The 24,047-nt window shown below is 51.0% G+C and overlaps 1 protein-coding gene across 3 annotated transcripts in view; it reads right to left on the bottom strand.

Annotated features, from left to right (window-relative positions):
* The window catches only part of ACTN2 (actinin alpha 2), a 45,498-nt gene extending 21,451 nt beyond the window's left edge, over positions 1-24,047 (bottom strand). Inside the window, exons 1-7 of one of the 3 annotated variants that reach the window (XM_080650884.1) lie at positions 23,779-24,047; positions 8,923-9,037; positions 7,925-8,044; positions 6,175-6,261; positions 3,873-3,960; positions 2,661-2,739; positions 808-889 (exon numbers count right to left, since the gene is read on the bottom strand). In XM_080650884.1, the coding sequence (XP_080507010.1) occupies positions 808-889; positions 2,661-2,739; positions 3,873-3,960; positions 6,175-6,261; positions 7,925-8,044; positions 8,923-9,037; positions 23,779-23,904 (697 nt within the window). In that variant the 5' untranslated portion in view covers positions 23,905-24,047. Of the gene's footprint in view, positions 1-807; positions 892-2,660; positions 2,740-3,872; positions 3,961-6,174; positions 6,262-7,924; positions 8,045-8,922; positions 9,038-23,778 lie in introns of those variants that run through there. The other 2 variants (XM_080650886.1, XM_080650885.1) reach the window with 2 other exon arrangements.

The raw sequence follows: 24,047 nt of genomic DNA, 5'->3' as shown, positions 1-24,047 counted from the left end.
TTTAGACTCGCGGGTTCGTCGCATAGAAAGGACGCAAAAGGCATCTGAAACCGTTCCCCGCGCGAGGGATGCTGAACTGCAAAGTGCTTGTTCTTTCCGATCTAGCTAAGCAACATTGAACTTGGGCTAATTAAAGTGGGACGCGAAAACTCGAGAGGTGCAATCTACCTGTCTGATTCAATGCCTTCTAGTTGGAGGGAAGGACTTTTTCCTTGGGGAGTCTCAAGCACCTCACAAGAAGATTTCTTTAGTACAGTTGTCTCTACAGGGTAAGAAAATCTATGTTGTTAAAAAACTAAAATAGGCCCTAACCGGTTTGGCTTGGTGGATAGAGCATTGGCCTGCGGACGGAAGGGTCCCAGGTTCGATTCCGGTCAAGGGCATGTACCTTGGTTGCGGGCACATCCCCAGTAGGTGGTGTGTAGGAGGCAGCTGATAGATGTTTCTAACTCTCTATCCCTCTCCATTTCTCTCTGTAAAAAATCAATAAAATATAAAAGTAAAAACACTAAAATAGGACGTTTTTCTTTGAAAATCGCAAACCAAAGCATCCTCTTTGCCAAAGCGGAACCTTTGACCAGCTCCTTTCACCGTAGTTTCGCTGGCTTTTCTTGTGTGTGTGCGCGCGTGTGGGATTTTAAAAAATAATTTGCGAACAAGCTTCACGTGAAGTCTCCTCTAATACTCACTAAAGAACCCTAAGTGCTCCCGATGAAACCTGGCGGTCAAGTTTCACAAACCCCGGGCGTGGCCACTGCACACGCAGCCCCGATGGCGTCCGCCCCGGCAGGTGACACGGCCTCTCACCTTCCGCATCCAGCATTTTGGGAATGTCCAGATGCTTCTCCGCAATCTCCATGGCCAGGTTGATATTTCCTACTGGGTCATCCTGCAGGAAGAACGGCACATGCACATTTTTAAAGATGTGTTTCTGAACATTTAGAAAAATGATTCAAAAAAACACACACAATCCATGCCCAGTGCAATTCGTAACACGGAGGCTCTGCGGGTGGGAGGGACGCGGCCAGGCATTTCCTCTGGGCAGGATCTGGCCGGTACCCGCGGAGAATGAGCCCGACACCCTTGTTTTCAATGTACGAAAGCACAGGGCTGAGGAGCCGGAAGCCTGCTCTCAGGTGAGCACCTGTCATGGACGAATGGAACTCAGCCCAGGGGTCCTCAAACTTTTTAAACAGGGGGCCAGTTCACTGTCCCTCAGACCGTGGGAGGGCCGGACTATAGTTTAAAAAAAAAAACAGCTATGAACAAATTCCTATGCGCACTGCGGGCCTGGGACGAGTCGGCTGCTAAGCAGGACAGGCAGTGGCACCCAGCGGGCCGGATCAATGTCCTCGGCGGGCCGCGTGTGGCCCGCGGGCCGTAGTTTGAGGACTCCTGGTAGTACAATCCCCTCATTCTGCAAATAAAAAAGGTTAACTGGAAACTTTAGACACTGTATGTCTGAAACATTTTAAAAGCTCGGGGATAAAATATACGCTTTGAAAAGCTGAGCAACTCTGGTCGATAATTCCCTTAGGCCAGTGGTCGGCAAACTCATTAGTCCACAGAGCCAAATATCAACAGGACAACGACTGAAATTTCTTTTGAGAGCCACATTTTTTAAACTTAAACTTCTTCTAATGCCACTTCTTCAAAATAGACTCGCCCAGGCCGTGGTCTTTTGTGGAAGAGCCACACTCAAGGGGCCAAAGAGCCGCGTGTGGCTCGCGAGCCACGGTTTGCCGACCATGGCCTTAGGCAACCTTCTATCACAGTGCTGTGGTCCCAATCTCAGGAGGGCAGTGAGCAGGTGACAGCTAGCACGGGCATGCCAGCAAGGACACCAACAACCATGCACGCCACACAGGTGCAGCCAGCATGCAGAGGGCGGGCTCCCCCAGACACAGCAACAGGGTATGAAGGGCCAGCTAAGCACCCCAGCCACCGGGAAGTGACCCTGCTAGGCATGGCAGAGGGGCACCCCATCCTAAACCCTAAACCTCAAGCAGAGCAACTGTCCCCCACAAGGTGGACAGGCCCGGTTTCTTCCCTCCAGCAGAGGTCACATTTTTTAACTTCTTTGAAAGGTAAGCATGCAGAAGCTTAAGCTTAAAGGGAAAATAAACATTTCCTAAGTTTGGTTTTCCGAAGAGAGCAAACCCAAAATCAAATCCTCCAACTCCGTTTCTGAGGCTGCAACTAATATCTGCATCCACAGGGAGATAATTAGGAAGCGTCCCTCGCGTGGGAGACAAGTTCATCTTTGCTCAGGCGCGAGGCCTTCCACAAAGGCAAAGGGCCTTGAGAAAGAAGGCGGGAGGGTTTGACCCTCCCCCCAAATGCACGCTTTACTCCTCCTCTCTACAATCTAGGGCTGTGAACTCTAACAAACAGACCTTCAGCCTCCGAGGAAGTCAAGCCCAAGCAACAAATACTTGATTTGGGCAAAGAGGGTGGCTGGCATTGGGTCTTGTCCTGCCCTCATGGTGACAAGGAACGCTTCCCTTGGCCCAGCTGTGTTCACGGGAGCCAGCCCCCGCCCCACCGCCTTTGTGGGGCTCCGGGCTGCATGTGTGGGAGGTGGGGGGGCTCGGGGCTGCATGCGCGAGGGGGTTCGGAGCTGGACCACATTCTGGGGTGGGTGGACTGAGAATGCCGACCTTGTTCAGCTTGGAGTAGTCAATGAGGTCGGGCCGGTGCCGGTGGATAAGCGCGCAGAGTCCCAGGCCATCCTTCCAGCTGCGTCACGTGGAGAAGAACAGGACATGAGTCAATGTGAGCAGAGAAGGCAGCAGGTCTGCACGGCCGGACCTTCAGGCCGAGTGGCCCCCACGGCTTAATGTCCAACTTAATGCGCCCAAGGCCCCAGGTACCGCGTCCCTCCCCTCCCAGCGACCTGTGTCCCCCTTCCTCGAATGCCAGTCTTCTTTCCGGAGTCCCCACGGACTGCCACCCTCTGGGTGCCTGCTTCCCATGTTCAGCTCCGGGCCCCCCTTGCCTGGCCCCCTCCCCATTGCCTCCTAGGCTGGTTCTGTGCTGGGAGCACCGGGAGGGACCCAGAGGAAGACAGCTGGCACCTCTGTCCCTGTCCCTCCTGCCCTCTTCCTTCAGACTCTTCTGGACCAGAGTCAGCCCACCGGCCACACACAGGGATGCAGACCCTGAAATGCCCAGCACACACGTTTCTCCCAAGGTTCTCACACTCCTAAAAGGCCACGCTTGGTCCCAAGTACCCCCTGTCTTTTCCTCATAAAGCAATTTTTTAAATATATTTTTATTTATTTCAGAGAGGAAGGGAGGGAGGGAGAAACATCAATGATGAGAGAGAATCATGGATGGGCTGCCTCCTGCACGCTCCCACTGGGGATCAAGCCTGCAACCCCAGCATGTGCCCTGATGGGGAATCGAACCGTGACCTCCTCCTGGTTCATAGGTCAATGCTCAACCACTGAGCCACGCCGGCCGGGCTCCTACTTCACCTGAATTGCAACGCACAAAGCTGATTCGGGAGCAGAAGGACCGGGGTGTGGCCAGGCCCTGGGATCTCAGACCTGCTGTGGTCTCTCCGCCCCTCTGAGGAGCCACCCTGCGCCATCTCCCAGGTGGGGTGCAGGCCCAGGAGGACGGCTTCTCGCCCCCCATGTCCTGAAGGCCCCATCTGGCGCCACATACCACTCACTCACATACAGAACTGTGTTACCAGCATCCCTCACCCGAGTCACGTGGTTTCCCTGCAAAACCCTAAACCTATAGCCGAAGTCCTGCTTCAAACATGAATGCCCTCAGCGAGAGGAGCAAACACAGGTACAGACGCACATGGCACCCCCGCCTGGGGCTCCCCAAGCAGGCGAGGACCCCGGCCCCGAGCTCACCTGGTGTGGAAGTTCTGAATGTTGACATTTCGGTAAGGAGCGGTTTTCCGCTGACACCACAGCAGCAGGCCTTCCTTGGCAGAGGTTTCTGGAACGACAGCCAAAAGGAGTGTCCCCAGGGACATGCTCACCATGTCACTAACCCAACTGTGGGCTCCCTCCCAGGGTCCAGCGCGTCTGGGCGCAAGGACAGAGATGGGGCCTGTGCCTGGTGACACTTAGGGACTCAAAGCGGACAGGGCGGTGCGGCTGCGAATTATGACGTCACACACATAAAACCAGACTTTGGGGCCCTGGAGACTCACCTTTCTGTGAAAACTGTTTAAGTGTATACAGTTTATGACGCCATGCACCTGTCATTCACTCGTGTATAATTTATGTTCTTAGGGAAACGGAATTCAGAGGCCACCTGTCCTAAATGTGTACCCTTACCCAGAGATTTTATACTAAAGGTTTTTATTAGTCAATTTCAAGTTCAGCCACTTGAGTTTTGACCAAGTTAACTCCCCCACCCCCACCGCCCCACCTCTACCCCCATGGTACCAAGAAGCTATGTGGCTCAGATTCCTGCTGCTGGGAGCACAGAGTAGGCACGGATGCCCCAGCTGCCACACCCCTGCCCTCCCAGCCACCCCTCTGCCCTCCCATTTGCCTCACCCCTGCCCTCTCCAACCACACCCCTGTCCTCTCCAACCACACCCCTGCCCTCCCATCTGCCTCACCCCTGCCCTCTCCAACCACACCCCTGTCCTCTCCAACCACATCCCTGCCCTCCCAGCTTTCTCACCCATGCACTCCCAACCACACCCCTGGCTTCCCAGCTTCCTCACCCCTGCACTCCCAACCACACCCCTGGCCTCCCATCTGCCTCACCCCCGCCTTCCCAGCTGCCACACCCTCACTCTCCCCAGGCACACTTCCTCAGGCTTCACCTGTCACAGGTACAACTGCTCTGAGAGCAACTTGGGCTGAAGGACACCTCACCTGCCACGTTCCACTGCAGAATGAGACCCTTCCTCCCCAAGCCCTCCCTCCTCTTCTCCAGCACAGGTGCCAGCCAAGCACTTTGGCCTGAAGGCTCCCTCTGGCATCATCTGCTCTCCCACTTTCTCCTCCACAGGCCTTTCCCCAACAAATCTCGTACATTTCCGTATGGACTGAATGTATGCACCCCTTCCCCCTGAAAAAAAATCCCTATTTGAAGCCCTAATCACCAGTGATGGTATTTAGAGACATAGCCTTTGGGAGGCACTAGGGTTAGATGAGGTCACAAGGATGGGGCCCTCATGGTGGGATTAGTGCCATTCTAAGAGAGATCAGAGTGTAATCCATTCACCGGCCCCACACCCCACTGCTGCCATCAGTCGCCTCCCACTGCGGGGTGACTGGTAGGGTGATCGGGGGACCCTGCTGGCATCCACCTTGGCCCACCTGGGGCCTGCGGGGTGGGGGATCGCTCCTGCATTGAGCGTCTGCCTCCTAGTGGCCAGTGTGCATCATAGCGACAGGTTGTTCTGCCAGTCGTTCCGCTGTTTGGTCGATTTGCATATTAGGCTTTTATTATAAAGGATAGCTTAAGTGAAAATTAGGTTAGGAAAGTAAACACCTAAAGCCGATCGATAGAATCTTGTAACTGCTATGGAAGTCTGTTGTACAGGCCAATGAGTTTCCCCGGTTTCTTTCTGTTTGTGTCTGAACGGGGAGCTCAGTTCTCTCCTTGTTTAATCAAAGCGGGCTCTCTCCAAGTCCATTTCCATGTGTTCAGCAAAGGTCAACAGCCTGTGCCAAGTATGTCTGCACTGTGGACACGCCGCTCCCCACAGGTGCAGGTGGAACCCGAAACACCGCCATTCGGCACACAGACGTCCACTCACAAAACCCCGATCATGGGTGTAAAAACCACGTTATAAGTAGGCAGTGTCGTTTGTCATTCCGCCATGAAAACCCGTATGATGCACCCGGGAACCCCATGGACTTCCATCTAAACGGCCCTCACCAACAGCTATATTAATCTCACACCTATTTCTTGGGAGAGGCCCACCATTCTGTTAAAGGGACCTGGCTCCTTAGAGCAGTGGTCGGCAAACGCATTAGTCAACAGAGCAGCAAACCGCTGCCTTAGAGAATTCCGTTGCAGCCTGGCCAGTGTGGCTCAGTTGGTTGGAGCATCCACCCGTACCCCAAAGGGTCCCAAGGTCCTTCCTTCAATCACATAGGTGACTGTTCGATTTTATAACACCCGATTCAAACATTAACTTGTAAGCTCTGCTTACAAAGTGCTTGATTTTAACCACGTCTTTACCTTCAACTGAAATGTCCTGAATGGCAAAGCGGAGGATGATGGTCCAGATCATGCCGAGCGTCATCTTCACGTTCCCGTCCACAATTTCTTTAGAGGAGAGAAAAGCCAACAACAGACTAGTCAGCAGGGGTCCTCAAACTTTTTAAACAGGGGGCCAGTTCACTGTCCCTCAGACCGTGGGAGGGCCGGACTATAGTTTAAAAAAAAAACTATGAACAAATTCCTATGCGCACTGCGGGCCCGGGACAAGTCGGCTGCTAAGCAGGACAGGCAGCGGCACCCGGCGGGCCGGATAAATGTCCTCGGCGGGCCGCATGTGGCCCGCAGGCCGTAGTTTGAGGACCCCTGGACTAGTGTAAAGATAACACTGTCAGAACCTGCAGTGTTCCTGTAAGTTGTGCTTCCCATACGTCTTGGCTTCAGATCTACTGGAAAAATACGTATGGAAAGACCAGCTCATGTTTCTATAGGGGTCGAGGTGTGTCTGGTTAAAAATTCTTAACCAAACGTCTCCTGTTTAAATGAATTCTGAGTTAATAACAAGCACAAAGCTTACCTATGCATAATCACTAAAAGCAATGCCTGAGTTTCCAAAGTTTAAAGATGAGATGAGCTAAAGTTCTAAATATTCTCGTGCCCTTTGTCCTTGGGGGGTACATTCCAAGGACCCAGTGGATTCCTGAGACCGAGGACAGTGCTGACCCCTATACATCACACCCTTTTCACGTAACGGATGCACTTTCTCTTTGGTGTATCCGAATTGCCAGGGCCACCACGCTCACGCTTCTGGGCCATGACTAAGGGTGACTTGAACCCAAGTGGACCCGAGAACCACTGGGCTAAGTGATTGACGGGTGGGGAGCACAGACAGCGTGGAGATGAGGGACAAAAGGATGATTCCCATCCCAGAATGGAGTGGGACAGAGCAAGACTCACCACACTACTCAGAACACTGTATACTTTAAAATGTATATATTGTTGCCCAGCTGGCATGGCTCAGTAGTTGAGCATCAATCTATGAACCAGGAGGTCAAGGTTCGATTCCGGGTCAGGGCATATGCCCTGGTTGCAGGCTCCATGCCCAGTATGGGGCGTATAGGAGGCCCCCAATCAATGATTCTCTCTCATCATTGATGTTTCTCTCTCTCTCTCTCTCTCCCCCTCCCTCCCTCCCTCTCCCTTCCTCTCTCCCTCCCTCTCTGAAATCAATAAAAATATATTTAAAGAAAATAAAAAATAAAACTGATATATTGCTTATTTCTGGAATTTTTCATTTAATAGTTTTAGACGATGGCTGACCGTGGAAAGGGAAAACGGTGGCTATGGGGGGGACCACTGTAATGACATACAGAGAGCACAGGCTCATCGTCAGCCTGGTCCTTCCTCCAGCCCCCGGCTGGCAGGTTCATGGGACACGTGTGTATCATGAGAGGTAGGTGTGTCTCTGCTCCTGCCTCACTGACAGGGACTCCCTTTCTCCTCCAGAGAATAACGAGGTCACTTCCTTCCTATTGCTTGGTTCTCGCCGAGCATCGTTGGGATACATATGTTCTTTCTCACTCCTGTACTCTGAAGAGGATGGCATTGTATTTGCCTCTATTCTCTTTACAGAAAACCCCGGAGCCTGGTCCGCCACTCATGGCACCATCTCTTCTCATCTCTCCGTGCTCAGAGCCTGGCGGAGAGCCTGACCCACACGGACATCCAGCGCAGGCCCCCCGCCCCCCGCGAGGTCCCTGTGGCCGCTCACCTTCCGCCCCGATGGACACCAGCTTCACGCCTTTGCTGGCGATGTAATCCAAGGCTTTGTTGACGTTGGCGATTTTGTGGAAGCGCATTTTTCCTCGGTCGGGTTTGGGCAGCCTTTCCCCTGTCGGATGAAAACCGATCAGTGTCCAGGGGTGGGCAAACTTTTTGACTCGAGGGCCACCATGGGTTCTTAAACTGGACCGGAGGGCCGGAACAAAAGCATGGATGGAGTGTTTGTGTGAACTAATATAAATTCAAAGTAAAGGAGCGGAGGGGAGAGCAAGAGAACCGGACAGAACAGCCGGATCCGGCCCGCGGGCCGTAGTTTGCCCAAGGCTGGACTGTAGACAGAGAAAGCAACCCCCCACGCAGAATCAAAATGCCAACATTCAGCCTGGCCGCGTGGCTCAGTGGTTAAGCATCTCTCTATGAACCAGGAGGTCACGGTTCGATTCCCGGTCAGGGCACATGCCTGGGTTGTGGGCTCGATCCCCAGTGTGGGGTGTGCAGGAGGCAGCCAATCCATGATTCTCTCCCATCATGGATGTTTCTCTCTCCCTCTTCCTCTCTGTAATCAATGAAAATATTTTTTTAAAAAAGAGCAGAAAGGGCAGCATGGTGGGCCGCCATATACATGTCACTTTTTCTTCTACTTCGTTACGAGGTGGGGGATATGAACACTACCCTAACGTGTCAGTTGTGAACAGAATCCACTCCCTTTTTAAACAGAACCACCCCCGGCCGCCTGCCCTTCCAGAGGCTTTCCTTCCCAACAGCACCGTGCTCTCGCCCAGCGGGTTCCGAGGGAAATGTGTGCTGCAGCCTCTGCACCTGGGCCACGCCTGGTCTCACGCACGCATGCGCACGCATGCAGACGCACACGCACACGCACGCAGACGCACACGCACACGCACGCAGGCGCACACGCACACACACGCAGACGCACACGCACACACACGCAGACGCACACGCGCTGCGCGGGGTGGGGCCCCCACGGACCTGAGATGACTTCCAGCAGCAGCATGAGCTTCAGGCCGTTCCTGAAGTCCTCCTCGATGTTCTCGATCTGGGTGCCAGCTTTCCGCAGGTGCGAGTTACACCAGGCCGTGAAGGTCTGCAAGAGAACGTGTGGCTCAGCACGGGCAAGGGGCACGCGCTCCCCGGGGAACTCGTGCGGCCAATCAAACCAATTTGCAGTACGGGCACACAGGGACACGTGCCCCCAGGGAACACGCGTGGCCAATCAATTTGCAGTAATGGCTCATTGGGGCACGTGCTCCCGGGGAACACGTGACGCTCAGCACGGGCACACACTCCAAGGGGAACACGTGAGGTCAACCACAGCACACTGGGGCACGTGCTCCACGGGGAACACGTGTAGCTCAGACGGGCACACGCGCCACGGAAAACACATGTGGCCAATCAAACCAATTTGCAGTAACGTCACACGGGCACACGCTCCACAGAGACCACGTGCGGCTCAGCACGGGCACACCCCACGGGGAACACGTGCGGCACAGCCAGGCCCACGCTCCTGGGGACCACGTGCGGCTCAGCACGGGCACAACCCACGGGGACCACGTGCGGCTCAGCACGGGCACACGCTCCACGGGGAACACGTGCGGCTCAGCACGGGCACACACTCCCACTGGGACCACGTGTGGCTTCACTTGCATGCTGAGGGGGTCTAAGAGGCTGGAGCTCCTTGGGCATCAAACAGAATGTGGTGCAGAAATGATTTGAGGCCCAAGGGCAAGGTTTTAGTGAAATGTCCTCTTTCGTAGAATCAACACCTTTTACTGGGTGCACCAACCTGAGGACCTTTTGCCTTCAGTTTGGAAAGAAACCTTCTGAAAACCTTTTGTAGGGAACATGAATCAGGACACACTTATTCTGCATACACAACAAACATCAGCCTGCCTGCAAAATAGATGAATAAATCGTGTGTACACGCTCTTCAGATGTCATACTTTGGAGCAGAGGTGGGTGGTATGGTGTAGCAGAAAGGGACGACGGGGAGGGACCCCTCACCACTTACTACGCATTACCCCGGAGGAACAGCAATGTTAAGTTAGTAACTGAGCCAATCGAACCAATTTGCAGCAACATCGATCTTTAAAAAATTAATAGCAGCCTTGGCTGGCGTGGCTCAGCGGTTGAGCGTCGACCTATGAACCAGGAGGTCACAGTTCGATTCCTGCTCAGGGCACAGGCCTGGGTTGTGGCTCGATCCCCAGTAGGGGGCGTACAGAAGGCAGCCGATCCAGGATTCTCTCTCATCATTGATGTTTCTCTCCCTCCCTCTCCCTCTCCCTTTCTCTTTGAAATCAATAAAAATGTATTTTTTAAATTAGTACCAATGGCAACAATAACCTCATCCTGGCACAGACCTGGACTGCAAGACAATTAGACACAGCCCTGCCCTGAGGGCTCGAGGTCTAGTCAGGTTAACAAGTTTCCCGCGATCTTCAGAGGGGATGTGGACGGCATACGAAGTGGCATCCAAAGTCATTCTGTTTATTTTTCAAGCGTCTTTTAACTTGGCTTCCACTTGGGCACGATCTCCTGCCAGAACCAGATTAGAAACCCTCCTGGCAGCTGCGGGCTAAGAATGCACACTGTCCCCGAGTCTCACAACAGCTGCTGGGCTTGGGAACAAAGTGCCCGCAGGCAACACGGGGCGGAGGCACACAGACAGGCCCAGTTAGAGGCGGAAAATGAACCTCTCAAAAGCAGGCTGTTCTAGGGACGACCACAAGCGGACAGTTTCCATAAAAATGATTTTTTTTTTCTGGGTAATCAAGAGGATTTTCAAATCTGACTAAGCGTCCCTTATTGCAAGAAAAATGTGATGGCACTACATTCAAGGGCCACAAGAAAATAGAGGCATTTTCTTGGATTTGCAACAATAAAATTCCCCCCTGACAGCCTACACTGATCTTTACTTTCCCTAAAACACAAGCAAATTTTAGTCAGGTCTAAACAGGATAAAGAGTCTAAGAATGGGTAATCCATTTCCTCAGCTCAAAATTCAAGTGGGCCCGGCTGGTGTGGTTCAGTGGTGGAGTGTCGACCTGTGAACCCGGAGGTCATGGTTCGATTCCCATCAATAAGAACATTTAAAAAAAGAAATGGAGTCAAACAGGAGGTATGTACATAGGAGAGAGTTAATTCTAAGGATCTTGCATGTGCTGCCATCCATGACCAGATGTCTTGGACGTCCATCTGGGGCCTGAATGTCCTCAAAACTGTCATAAGCATCTAACGCCACAGTGAGCAGCCCTTTCATTCCCGCCCACAAATCCCTGCTTAGCCTCCCAGATCCTGTGAGATAACAGCACAGGCGACAGCTCCCTTTAGCAATCCCTCAAAATCTGAAGCCTGGCTCTGTGGCCAGCTCCATGTCAGGTGTGGACAAGTCAGCTCACCTCCCCTGTAGCGTATCTCTTCCCCAGAGGGCTGCACTATTTTTTAAAAATACATTTTGTTTTGTTTTTATTTCAGAGAGGTAGGGAAAGAGAGAAACATCAATGATGAGAGAGAAGCATGGATCGGCTGCCACCTGCATGCCCCCTACTGGGGATTGAGCCCACAATCCAGGCATATGCCCTGGACCAGGAATCAAACTGTGACCTCCTGGTTCCTAGGTCAACGCTCGACCACTGAGCCACACCAGCCGGGCTCAATTCTGCCTTCTTCACCCTCGTGCCACCTGAAGAACCCAGCACCCAGCAGGTGCACCTCAATTCACATATACAGAATCGGTGCCCATTCAACTCTTCCACACTTCAAGTTTAAACGGTGACAATTCCCATCATAACTTCACTGAGGCCTCAACAGGACCAAACCACTGCTTTTCACTTGGGCTCCAGGGAAACGCATAAACACAATGCCATCACTCAAAGACAAAGAGAAGGCAGCCTTTCCCGGCGGTTCACCCCAACAAATTCTGCTTGCATGCAGGATTTCAGATCTCTCTCTACCAGTGTCAGGATGCCCAACAACCTCAGATTAAGGGGCATGAAGGCCACAAACATCGCCAACAGCAGGTGCCCGGGACCCAGTGGCATCAGTAAGTATGTGTTAGAATCTTATTTGTCAGACTTTCTGGGACAGATCAGAGAGAACATCAATCAGATTTTTTATTTTTTATTTTTTTAAGTATGTTCTTACTGATTTTTAGAGAGAGAGGAAGGGAGAGGGATATAGGGATAGAAACATCAATGAGAAAGACATAATCAATCTGCTGCCTCCTGCATGCCCGTTACTGGGGATCGAGCCCACAACCCGGACATGTGCCCTGAACGGGAATCAAACCAGTGACCTCTTGGTTCCTGGATCGACACTCAACCACTGAGCCACACAGGCCGGGCCCATCAGATGTTTCAAATTGAAAAGAAAAAAAAAAAAGATGGAGGAGCTAAAAATCTGCATCTGCTCAAGTTTCAGGTTTTTAAAAGGATTATTACCATGTCAACCTTAACTACAGAATCCTTAAATGTTCCAAAGGACTCTCTCGGTTATCTTGCCAAAAAAAGCGCAACCTTGTGAAAAAGAAAAGGCAACCTCGAGGCTGAGGGCATCTAAAAATAGGACGGGGCTCCGGGGTGAGGCTGTAGGCGAGCAGGTTAAAGACGGCGGAGGCGAGGCCCACACAGGTCTGTTTTTACTCAGAAATGCCACGCCAGGGATTTTAGGCTCCGACTGCCACGCTCATGGACCAACTCCATTTAGTTCCCGAGCTGTTTGGAAAACACAAAGAAAAGTAAAATTCTGAGGCTGCCTAACAGGAGAAAAAAAAAAAATGCTTCTCGGGGTTTTTAACAAAGCCAGACGTAGCCCAGACTCACTCTGGTTTAAGGAATGGCCTCTTGGAGATGTGGCATCTAATCCCTAACTCCCAGAAAAGGTGGAGCTGATTGAAGCTGTGGGTTTTGGAAAGAGGAAATGGCTAATGAGAGGGTATGTATATGTTCTATAATAAAAGGGTAATATGCTAATTAGACCAGACGTCCTTCCAGACGACCTTCCGAATGAAGCTGGGGCTGCAAGGGAAGCCTGGGTCCCGGGTACCAGAGGAAAGCTGGTGCAGGCAGCTGGGGGACGGAAGGCCTACTCTTGCACGAATTGCATGCATCAGGGCTCTAGTAGATAGATAGATAGATACATAGATAGATAGATAGATAGATAGATAGATAGATAGATAGATTTATATAGATATATAGATAGATAGATAGATATTCTTTTTTTATTTATTTCAGAGAGGAAGGGAAAGGGGGATAGAGAGATAGACACATCAATGATGAGAGAGAATCATGGATCGGCTGCCTCCTGCACGCCCCCTATTGGGGATCGAACCTACAACCCGAGCATATGCCCTGACAGGGAATTGAACCGTGACCTCCTGGTTCATAGGTTGACGCTCAACCACTGAGCCACACCAGCTAGGCCCACTTGAATTTTGAACTAAGGAAATGTATTACCCATGTCTGTTTTTCATATTTATATGTCATGATTTTACCTTAAAGAATTGTCTTCGCCCCCTCCCCGCCCCCCAACATAACTCACTTTATTAAGCACTCAGGCAGGCGTGCAGATGAGAGAGAAACATGGCAGAGGTTTAGAGTCCTTTTTCTAAAAAGAGGCCCAAGATTCAAATAAGTTAAAATGTTTACTATTCCAGTCTAATTTTATCGATTTTGATGAAGACACATAGTAATTGGTACACGAGAATGATACACAGAACTAACTGGAGTCTATCGCTAGTGGATCTTAAATTACAGTATGCCCTCTAGTCCTGTGGAAATGACAACTGTCTTTGGTCTCGGCTTACCACATTCCTTTTCCATGGCAAACGCTTCGTCTAAGATCCCACATGTGTCCCCATGTTCCCTCTTACATGGGTCTCCATAAATAATACTGCGTTTGGGTTGAATTATTTAAAATTGCTCGCGGTTTCATAAAGATCTTACATTGATCTAGAAGCTAGTGTATTGCCATCTGTTCATGTCCTCCCTGCTCAAGAAAATATTCTACAATCATTTCATTACCACTCTCAGGAGTCCTTATTACTCATCCTCCTAATTCTTTTATATATTTTTATTTATTTATTTCAGAGAGAAAGGGAGAGGGGGAGAGAGAGATAGAAACATCAATAATGAGAGAGAATCATTGATCAGCTGCCTTCTGGGGATCGAGTCTGAAACCTGGGCATGTGCCCTGACCAGGAATTGAACCGTGACCTCCTGGTTCATAAGTTGACACTCAACCGCCAAGCCACTCAGGCTGGGCTCATTCTCCTAATTCTTACTTTTCAGCTGCAATTACTCATCCTGACATCTCTGTAACCCTCGGGGAAGAGCAAGGCGAGGCAGCAAGGACATCAGACATTTCTGTGAGCCACTGACATCTCAGGCTAGTTTGCAACTCAGGCGGTCTCTACATTAATTCCAAGGGGTGTTTTGAAATTCTTGAAACAAAATAATAATTATAAAAAATATGTTTAACAGCCTGGCCGGCATGACTCAGTGGTTGAGTGTCGACCTATGAACCAGGAGTTCACAGTTCGATTCCCAGTCAGGGCACATGCCCAGGTTGCAGGCTCGATCCTCAGTGTGGGGTGCACAGGAGGCTGCCAATCAATGATTCTCAATCATCACTGATGTCTCTGTCTCTGTCTCTGTCTCTGTCTCTCTCTCTCATTCCCTCCCTCCCCCCTTCTCCGCCTTCCTCTGTGAAATCAATAAAATATATATTTTTTAAAAAGATAACAGCATTCTCTCTTCTAAAGATCAGTTCATGATCTTGATGAAACTCTCCATTTTAACTGTTAAATGGAAAAAAAAGAGTTAAGATTAGAAATAGGCAGATTCTTCGCAAACTATTTTAAGGCTGGAAGCATATGTTAAACTAACCAATCAAGCACCTTCAGAATCGGTCGAAGTCATTTTTGCTCTAAAAGGTAAAAAAATAAAATAAAATAATGGGAAGCCTAAGAGCCACATGAAAACCCTTGGAGCCTGGTCCTCTGAGCTTCGCGGCACCCTGCGGCCAGGCGCCCGCCTTAGCCACGGGCCAGCTCTGTGGGGTCACACCTGCCTCCCCCACGCTGGCAACCGGCATGGAGAATTCCTGTGAGGACTTTCTGGTAAGCAAGCCTTTAAGCCTCCCCGCAAACAGCCGTGCATACGACCGATCCTGAGCCGTGCTTCCCAAAATAACTTGTTCCCTTGGAGCCCCGGTAATTATGTGCACGAAGTGGTTCTGTGACAGGCAGGCCCAACTGTGGCTCGGTTTTAGGCAGTGGCAACATTCATGGGGCCTTCACCAGTCTCTTCTTTAAAAAAAAATGTTTTTATTTTATTGATTTCAGAGAGGAAGAGAGAGATGGAAACATTAACGATGAGAGAGAAACATTGATCGGCTGTCTCCGGCACGCCCGAGACTGGGGATGGAGCCTGCAACCCGGGCATGTGCCCTGATCCTGGAATCGAACCGTGACCTCCTGGTTCATAGGTCGATGCTCATCCACTGAGCCACACGGGCCGGCCTCATCAATCTCTTCTTAAGGATGAAATCAAGCTTAAAGAAAGGCACACGAATGTCTCCCCAGCCCCAGTCCAGCCCAGGCCTGCAACTGGGGAAGCCGCTAGTACTACACAGACAGTAAACGAAGTATTCTTTAATTGGAGTTCATCATCCTGTTACTATTTTCAGGGACCCAAATACATGGCTGCTACACAGGGGGATTAAACATCATTAACAACAAAACAGCTCTCAGCTCCATGCCCCTTTCTCCGGCCCCGTGTTGTGGACAGAGCACACAGTTTGTTTTTTAAATCCTCACCCGAGGATATTTTTCCATTGATTTTTGGGAGAGTGGAAGAGAGAGGGAAAGACAGAGAGAAACATCAATATGAGAGAAACACATCCATTGGTTGCCTCCTGCACCAGCCCCAAACAGGGCCCAGGCCGGGAAGGAGCCTGCAACCAAGGTACGTGCCCTTGACCGGAATCAAACCCGGGACCCTTTGGTCCGCAGGCCAACGCTCTATCCACTGAGCCAAACCAGCTAGGGCCAGAGCACACAGTTCTAAGCCAGCAACAGCCCCCCAGCAGGTGCGTCTACAGGTGTCCTCAACATATGGGAAGAGCTCTGGGTGACAGAAGGATTTGTACAATCAGGGAAGCTGGGCCTCGCCAAAGCTCCTGCCCACTCACACGGGAGGGTCCCAGACTGCGATCTCCTCCATCAAGCTCTTCCCTGGGGCTCATGCTGAATGAGGCTGTTGACAAAAATATATACTAAAGTGTTCGTATCCTGAGCCATTTCAGACGATTATTCGTATATTACTAGAGGCCCGGTACACAGCCCCTGCTGGTACCCACCTTGGCTGGCCTGGGGCCTGCGGGCTGGGGGCAGCTCCTGCGTTGAGCGTCTGCCCCCTGGTGGTCAGTGCCTGTCATAGTGACCGGTCGTTCTGCCAGTAGTTCCGCCATTTGGTCGATTTGCATATTAGGCTTTTAATATATAGGATTATATAGGATAGTATAAAACCCATAAATATATGCTTCTATATTGTAGCATAAAGTGACCTGGTAGGCAATGTGGCAAAACGCCAACACTACTTTTCTCTAGGGTCTGCGTTTTCTATAGTGAACACCTATGACTTCTGCGATCATTTCAAAACATGTCTGTAAACAGTAACTGGGAAGCGTGCATACAATTTGTGAGCCCACGTTCTTTGCTCATCCCTGGTCATCTGTGACAAGGAGGGACCCCAGGCCCCACTCAAAGCAGGAAACGCAATGGTCACAGGAGCAAAGAGAGGACCACCAACAGACCTGGAGGAGGTCACAGGGCCAATTTATCAGATCAGTTTGCAGGAGGAGAGAATATATCCCATCAGAGAATACATCCCACTGACTTCACACGTGGGCAGAGAGAGCTAAACCATCCAAATTCACAGGATGCTAAGGGCTTCCCCTCCGCTTTCTTAGACAAAAGTGCTTTCTTCCCACAATTCTTCTTCTCCTGTTTGCCTGACATCCTGGAATTAGTTACCCTGCGTGGGGGAATTAGTTACCTAATTCCAGTTGGGAGGGCAGTTGGGAGGGACCAGGCCTGCAAGGGAGGGCAGTTGAGGGGGGCCAGGCCTGCAGGGGAGCACAGTTTTGGGCGACCAGGCCGGCAGGGGAGGGCAGTTAGGGGCAATCAGGCGGCAGGAAGGGCAGTTAGGGGTTACTGTCTTGGAAAGGTCACCTTTAAATATCGGCGATCTCCTTACTGCTGCTTCTGCATGCAGCTGACTGTGGTTAGGGGCCTCTGCCCTTCCGCATTGCCCATCCACGCCTCAGTCTTAGACTCCATCAAGCAAGCTAGATCTGTCCCTTCCCACCTCCGTGCCTGGTTCTCTCCAACACCCAAAAAACTGAGACGGAATATTTTCGAAAACCTTACAACAAAACACCTAAAGGAGAATAATAATAAAGTAGTCCATTCCTTTAATTTTTATAAGTGGTAAAATAGAAAAAAAAAAAAAAAAAGAAACCTATCTTGGGGTTACATTCTCCATTCAGCTCGTGAAGATGAAACAAACCCAACTTTTGTCCGTATCCTGACACATCGTCAATGGTCTTGCTCAGGAAAGCTAGCAATGGCCATTCCGGGTGCAGAAGGATTCACATCACAGACCTGAGCACGAACCGTCAATCATTTCCTGCAGCTTTTAACTTCCGGCGGACGCATAACTTATCTCAGGAGCTAACAGACACCCCATGTTCCACGGGGCCAAGACCCCGCGTGCTGTTGCAGCACGTAAACCCATTCAAACCCCACAGTCAGGCTGACGGGCGAGCGCCAGCGGAACAGCCAGGGGATATTTCTCCAGGAAGAAAAGCAAAGACATCCTGACGGCTCAGTGGTTCCAAGTCATCTCCCATGTTTCACCTGGCCGGCATGGCTCAGTGACAGAGCATCGACCTATGAACCAGGAGGTCATGGTTCAATTCCCGGTCAGGGGACATGCCCGGGTTGCAGGCTGGGTCCCTGGTGTGGGAGGTGCAGGAGGCAGCTGATCAATGGTTCTCTCTCATCATTGATGTTTCTCTCTCTCCCTCTCCCTTCCTCTCAAAAAAAAAAAAAAAAAAATAGGTGAAACTATTCCTAGTTTCTGATCTAGAGAACTGTGGGGAGGGAAGGTGTGTGTGTGTGTGGATCACAAAGATACGTGTGTGTACAAAACATGTTCCCCGACATCTGTAGGGAGACCAGTCTCTTGTCCCATGATGCTCTTCCTTTGAGATGTGTCGAGCACCGCAGCCAGCCCACTTTACCTCATCGCTGCTCTCTGTTCTTTCTGGAAGAATCAGTGCTGTTCCCAGGGAGACGGGTACAGTCCAGACTGTGCTCCAGCGCTCTCCGCATCAACTCCTCTGCTCAGCACGGCAGCGCCCACCCCCTCCAGCTCCCGTTTCTGTGGGTGTCCCAGCTGCGCCACGGCAGTGCCTGCTGACAGCTTCTGAAGCTGCATTCACCGAGTTTCCAGCTAAGGGTTCTACTCCTCCCTCACCCCACACTCAAGGGACATCTCACTTGGGGTTCGAGTTCCTTCCTTGCTAAAGGCGGCCTAGGGGTAGGGCAGTCCGCAGGAGCGGGTGACAGTCCAAGGGCGACTCTCCGTCCTAGAACTCCTGCACCTGTGCCGGCCATAGCAAGCCTCTACCTGCCTGCCCTCCATAACTTCCTCTGGACATTGAGGGCTACCTGAGACCCCAGCCCTCCTTCATGCCATGGCCACGTGGACACAAGACGTGCCCCTCAGCACTATAGGTCACTGCCCTGCACCTGGTAACACATCCCAGAAATACCTAGCTCTAGCTGGGCCAGTGTGGCTCAGTGATTGATCATCGACCTATGAACCAGGAGGTCATGGTTCGATTCCCGGTCAGGGCACATGCCTGGGTTGTGGGCTCGATCCCCAGTAGGGGGCGTGCAGAAGGCAGCCAATCAATGATTCTCTCTCATCATTGATGTTGCTCTCTCTCTCTGTCTCTCTCCATCTCCTCCTTTCCTCTCTGAAATCAATAAAATATAATTTAAAAATAATACCTAGCTCTCCATCCGGACACTGTCTCCGGTGCACAGTCTCTCCTCATTAGCTGTCTTTACTTGTCAATGCCGCTGTCTTGAGCTTGAAGTCCAGGCGCTCGAAGGGTGAGATCATATCTGCTTAATTGGGTTTATACCACCGCCTGCCCTGGAACAACACCGGCTTATTTAATACGTTTCCTAATCCCTCCTGATCACTCTCAAATGGGTGACTTCCTCACAGCCTCCTCCATAGCCTCTGGCCTGTGTGCTTGGGGCCCCCAGCAGAGGCCCTCACCCACTCCAGTCTCTTCTGCAAATGATACGGGTACCACAGGGACATGGCTCTTCAGAGCTCAAAACCTGCAGAGTTCTGCTCTGAGTGGACAGTGAAGCCCACATTCGCTCCGCCATCCCGGACCCCTACATCCTGGCCCACTGACCCATCCATTTTCTCTTAAACTTGAAGCTGCATCTTTTTTTTAATGTATTTTTATTGATTTTGGAGAGGAAGAGAGAGAGAGAGAGAAACATCAGTGATGACAGAGAATCATGGATCGGCTGCCTCCTGCACACCTTCTACTGGGGATCGAGCCTACAACCTGGGCATGTGCCCTGACCAGGAATCAAACCATGACCTCCTGGTTCATAGGTCAATGTTCAACCACTGAGCCACGCCAGTGGACTGAAGCTGCATCTTTGGCTTCAGTGAAGCTTATCTCCTCTTCGCACCCCTCCATCGCATCCCTCCATCATACCTTGAATAGCAGACACATCCCAGACACAGCTGCTTCCCTCATCCCTTTGGGAGGGGGTACCGTGAAATAATGAATGTGAGGCAAGGGTGCTTTGAGCATGCTAACTGATTACATAAACACATTATTGCCCTAGCTGGCTTGGCTCAGGGGCTAGAGCAGTGGTCTGCAAACTCATTAGTCAACAGAGCCGCAGTTTGCCGACCACTGGGCTAGAGCATCAGCCTACGGACGGAAGGGTCCCAGGTTCAATTCCAGTCAAGGGCACATGCCCAGGTTGTGGGCTCGATCCCCAATGTGGGGCGTACAGGAGGCAGCCCATTGATGATTCTCTCTCATCATTGATGTTTCTCTCTCTCTTTCCCTCTCCCTTCCTCTCTGAAATCAATAAAAATATATTTTTAAACTGTGAGCATGCAGAACTTCAGTTTCTTTAGGAATGATGAAAGCCGATCAGAATTCTGAATGTGGAACACATGGAGGACTCTCATCCTTCCTACACCTGGCAGAGGCGTTGACCCATCCTCTAGCATTCACATATAAAGAATGCAAGGCCCCTTTACGTATGGAAACATGAGCCACTTCCTTAAAAGGCCTGTGCCAGCCTCCGGAGCGGGGGACAGCGCCCTGCGTGGGGAGATAGCGCACATACTCGGCATTGCTGTCCTGACAAGCCACCTCGGGGTCAGGCTTCAGAGCAACGAGGGGCTGAATGTGGTCCTCAGGTTCCAGGGCAAGCTTGCTTCTCAACACCGAAGCTCTGGACGTTTCTAAAGTCCCATGCAAAGAGCTTAATTGATGTGAATACAGATACTCCTACCCCTGGTTGCTAAACAACCCTGAGAGAGAAGGGGAGCGCTGGGAAACGCCTGTACCTCCTCATGACAAATGCAACATCGTCCGCATTTCCCACTTAGGGAAAAAGGACTCCGCTTCTTCACAAAGTTGAAAACAATGACCACAGGACCCAGAAATTGCACTTCTGGGTGTGAAACCAACAAAATTGAAAGCAGAGTCATGAAGAGATGTTTGCACGCCCACGTTCACAGCCGCATTATGTATTCACGACAGCCAAAGAATGGGAGCAACCCAGGCGCCCCTCGACGGACAAAAGGATAACCAGAATGTGGTCTCTCCATACCCTGGAATATTACTCAGCCTTACATGGAAGGAAATTCTAACACACGCCACTATGTGGGTGAACTTTGAAAACATTCTGCTCAGTCAAGTAAGCCAGTCACAACAGGTTAAATACTGCAAGGCCCCACTTACAGGGTGCACCTGGAGGGGCTCATTCATAGCCCCAGGAAGCGCAATGGTGGCTGCCAGAACTGGGAGTGGGGAGAATGGAAAGCTATGGTCTCATGGGTACAGAGTTGGGTTTAGCCAGATAAACCAAGTTTGGGAAGTGGTTACACAACAAAATGAATGTGCTTAATACGAGTGAACTGTGCACTTGGAAATGGTTAAGATGGTAAATTTTGTTGTATGAATTTACCACTATTTTTTTTTTTAAATCTCTCGCCCGGCTGGCGTGGCTTGGTCGTTGAGCATTGACTTATGAACCGGAAGGTCACAGTTTGATTCCCGGTCAGGGCACAAGCCCGGGTTGCGGGCTCTATCCCCAGTGTGGGGCATGCAGGAGGCACCGATCCATGATTCTCTCTCATCGTGGATGTTTCTCTCTCTCTCTCCCTCTCCCTTCCTCTCTGTAATCAATATATATATATATATATATATATATATATATATATATATATATTTTTTTTTTTTTTTTAATTTTCTCATTTAAGAAAAAAGAGCGCTACACTTTCACTAAGTCCTTCCGCAGCGAGGGTGGCCACAGCCCGAGACTCTGCACTTGGCTATAATTAGGCGCCACGTCCGTCCTAACCCTGCGGACGTCATCATGTGCTACCAGCATCTGTTGACAGATCTCATACCCAGCATATCACTGAAATGGCAAGTGTGGAGAAGGTGGCCCACAATAGAAGCAAAGGCATCTTACCCTCGCCCTGTTCCAACAGTGTGCCTCATCGGACAGAAATAGAGGCCGGGGCTCGGCTGCGCGGCCCTCGCGGGTCCATATTATCTCCCGGATCCATATTATCTCCCGGACCCGAGTCGTTTATACCAAAAGTGGAAGCAGAGGACCTTCCGGAGCTGCTCGGGCCTGTGTCCTAAGGCAGTGCCTGGCTGTGTTTCCCCCCAGTGTCCACAGCACGCAGCCGATCTTACGAAACAAAATAAATCCTCATCTTTGAATGTTTTAGCATGACCTGGAATCGGGATCAGGAAGTATCATCGTTTCTTAATAATGTACTTCAAGTGCTAGGCAATTATAATAGTAACACAGGAAACAACACCTAAAAAAAAATTGCAAAGCCCTTATATCCAAAAATATTGTGAATATATTTTTAAAAATTAAATATGGCAGAAGACGTATGTCGATGTGGCCTTTGGGAAGGGACGTTAGCTCTATACTGTGACTGTACCATACTTTAAAACCAACAGAAGCCACTGTGATTAGCCTATTCCAAAAAGTGATGGGCAATGACCACATGACCCGGACTATCTGTCCAGTTCCTTAGCTATTACACTGGTCAAAGCAATCTTTGAAACAAAGACAGAAGTTGTGTTTTTTTTTAACCCATAAAAAATGTAACAATCAAAATCGTAAGAAACAAAATTTTTAAAGAAACTCTCACTGCTAGGAGTGAAAGTCACTTTTTCACATCTTGCTGATCGGTGATGCATCAGCTCGTCCAAATGACACATTAATAATCGTCAGCCCACACATCTCCCTCGCAATAAGTCATTAAAGACCGTGGAAGGTTTGAGATTTTTATTTTCCTTTATAGATTCAACCTCTACTTATGACTGCCATTCTCTTGTTTCCAAGAAGATAGGGATGGTTGGAAGTCTTAGGAACCAAGGTGGGAAATGAAATGTAGCTAAATTAGAGCCTTAAAATAATAATAATAATAATAATAATAATAATAATAATAATAATAAATGGTATTTTAAGAGAGAGAGTGGACAACAGAACAGAAATCCTGCTTGGTCATTTAATAATTATCCAAATATGAGACCTCTCTCCTTCCAGCTAACATTTGGTTGGGAGGGAACTACAGGATGTGTCTTCCAATCACATACTAACTCGCATGAACTACGGTGTGATCACGCACAATGTCAGCCGTGGCAGTTCCCATGCACACACTTCCATGCACACATGTGGTCAACAAAGGTCATCCACTTAGCAACAGGACCTAAGAAGGGAAATCCATGTTGCTCCACCCCCACCCCAAGGAGGGGGAAGCACAGGGCCCTTAGCTTGGCCAGGGCAGGTCACCGTAGGCTGGGTTAGCAGGTCTGTGCTGGCAGCCTGACCGGCCCGCTCCCTGCCAGCCAGGCAGGAGGGGGATTATCTTCCTGGTGAGCATCCCTGCTTGTTCCAGCCAAGGGATCAGGAAGAAACCCTCAAGAGTGGAATGTTCCCCTGGGCCCTAGGGAGTGCCAGCCGGGATGGCACGGGGCGGTTAGGGCTGGCTCAGCCCCTTGCCTGTGCACTGACCTCAGGGACCCATAAATAGAGTGTGAATAATCATGGCTTTATCGTGCATGTCCAGGGTTCAGACAGCACCCCCTCTAAGGAGCCCGGGACACTCGGGAAAGGGCTTTCAGTGACTGTTTGTGGCAGCCCTGTGAGCAGAGCAGGACCAGGAGGCGGAACTCTGCGGCCAAGGTCAAGGGCTCAGGGGCTGGTCTAATGGAAGTCGGACAGAAACACTGAACACCGTTCGCTTTGTCCTCTCGTGTCACTCACACGCGCGCGCACAGGACACCTGGCTTCATGCCTGTCCCCGGCCGTGACCCCTCTAACCTGGTGCCCGCCTGCGAGGACCCGGACAGCTCGTCCCACGGCCGGCGCCCGAGGGGGCGAACACGGCACGTGGGGCACAGGCATGTGGGGGACACGGACACGCGGGGGGACACGGCACGCCGGCTGACCTTCCTCTGCTGCTTCTCCCAGGCGGGGTCCAGCAGCAGGTCGCGGTCCCACTCCTCCTCCTGGATCATGTACTCGTCCTCATCGTACACGTAGTTGTACTGCACGCCGGGCTCGATCTGGTTCATGGCGCTGGGTGTCGGGGGCTGCGGGCGGACTTGGACTAACAGGCGGCGGTGGAGGCGCTGAGACGCGGTGGGCGCGGGCGGTGGCGCGGCTGCTCGTGGAGGCGGGCGGGCGGGCGGGCGGGCGCTGGGTCGGGGCGAAGCAC

The sequence above is a fragment of the Plecotus auritus genome (genome assembly GCF_963455305.1).
Source record: "Plecotus auritus genome assembly, chromosome: 14".
In the NCBI taxonomy this organism is placed as follows: Eukaryota; Metazoa; Chordata; class Mammalia; order Chiroptera; family Vespertilionidae; genus Plecotus; species Plecotus auritus.
The sequence above is the reverse complement of the archived record's forward strand: the minus strand, read 5'-3'. Positions and strand labels throughout refer to the sequence as shown.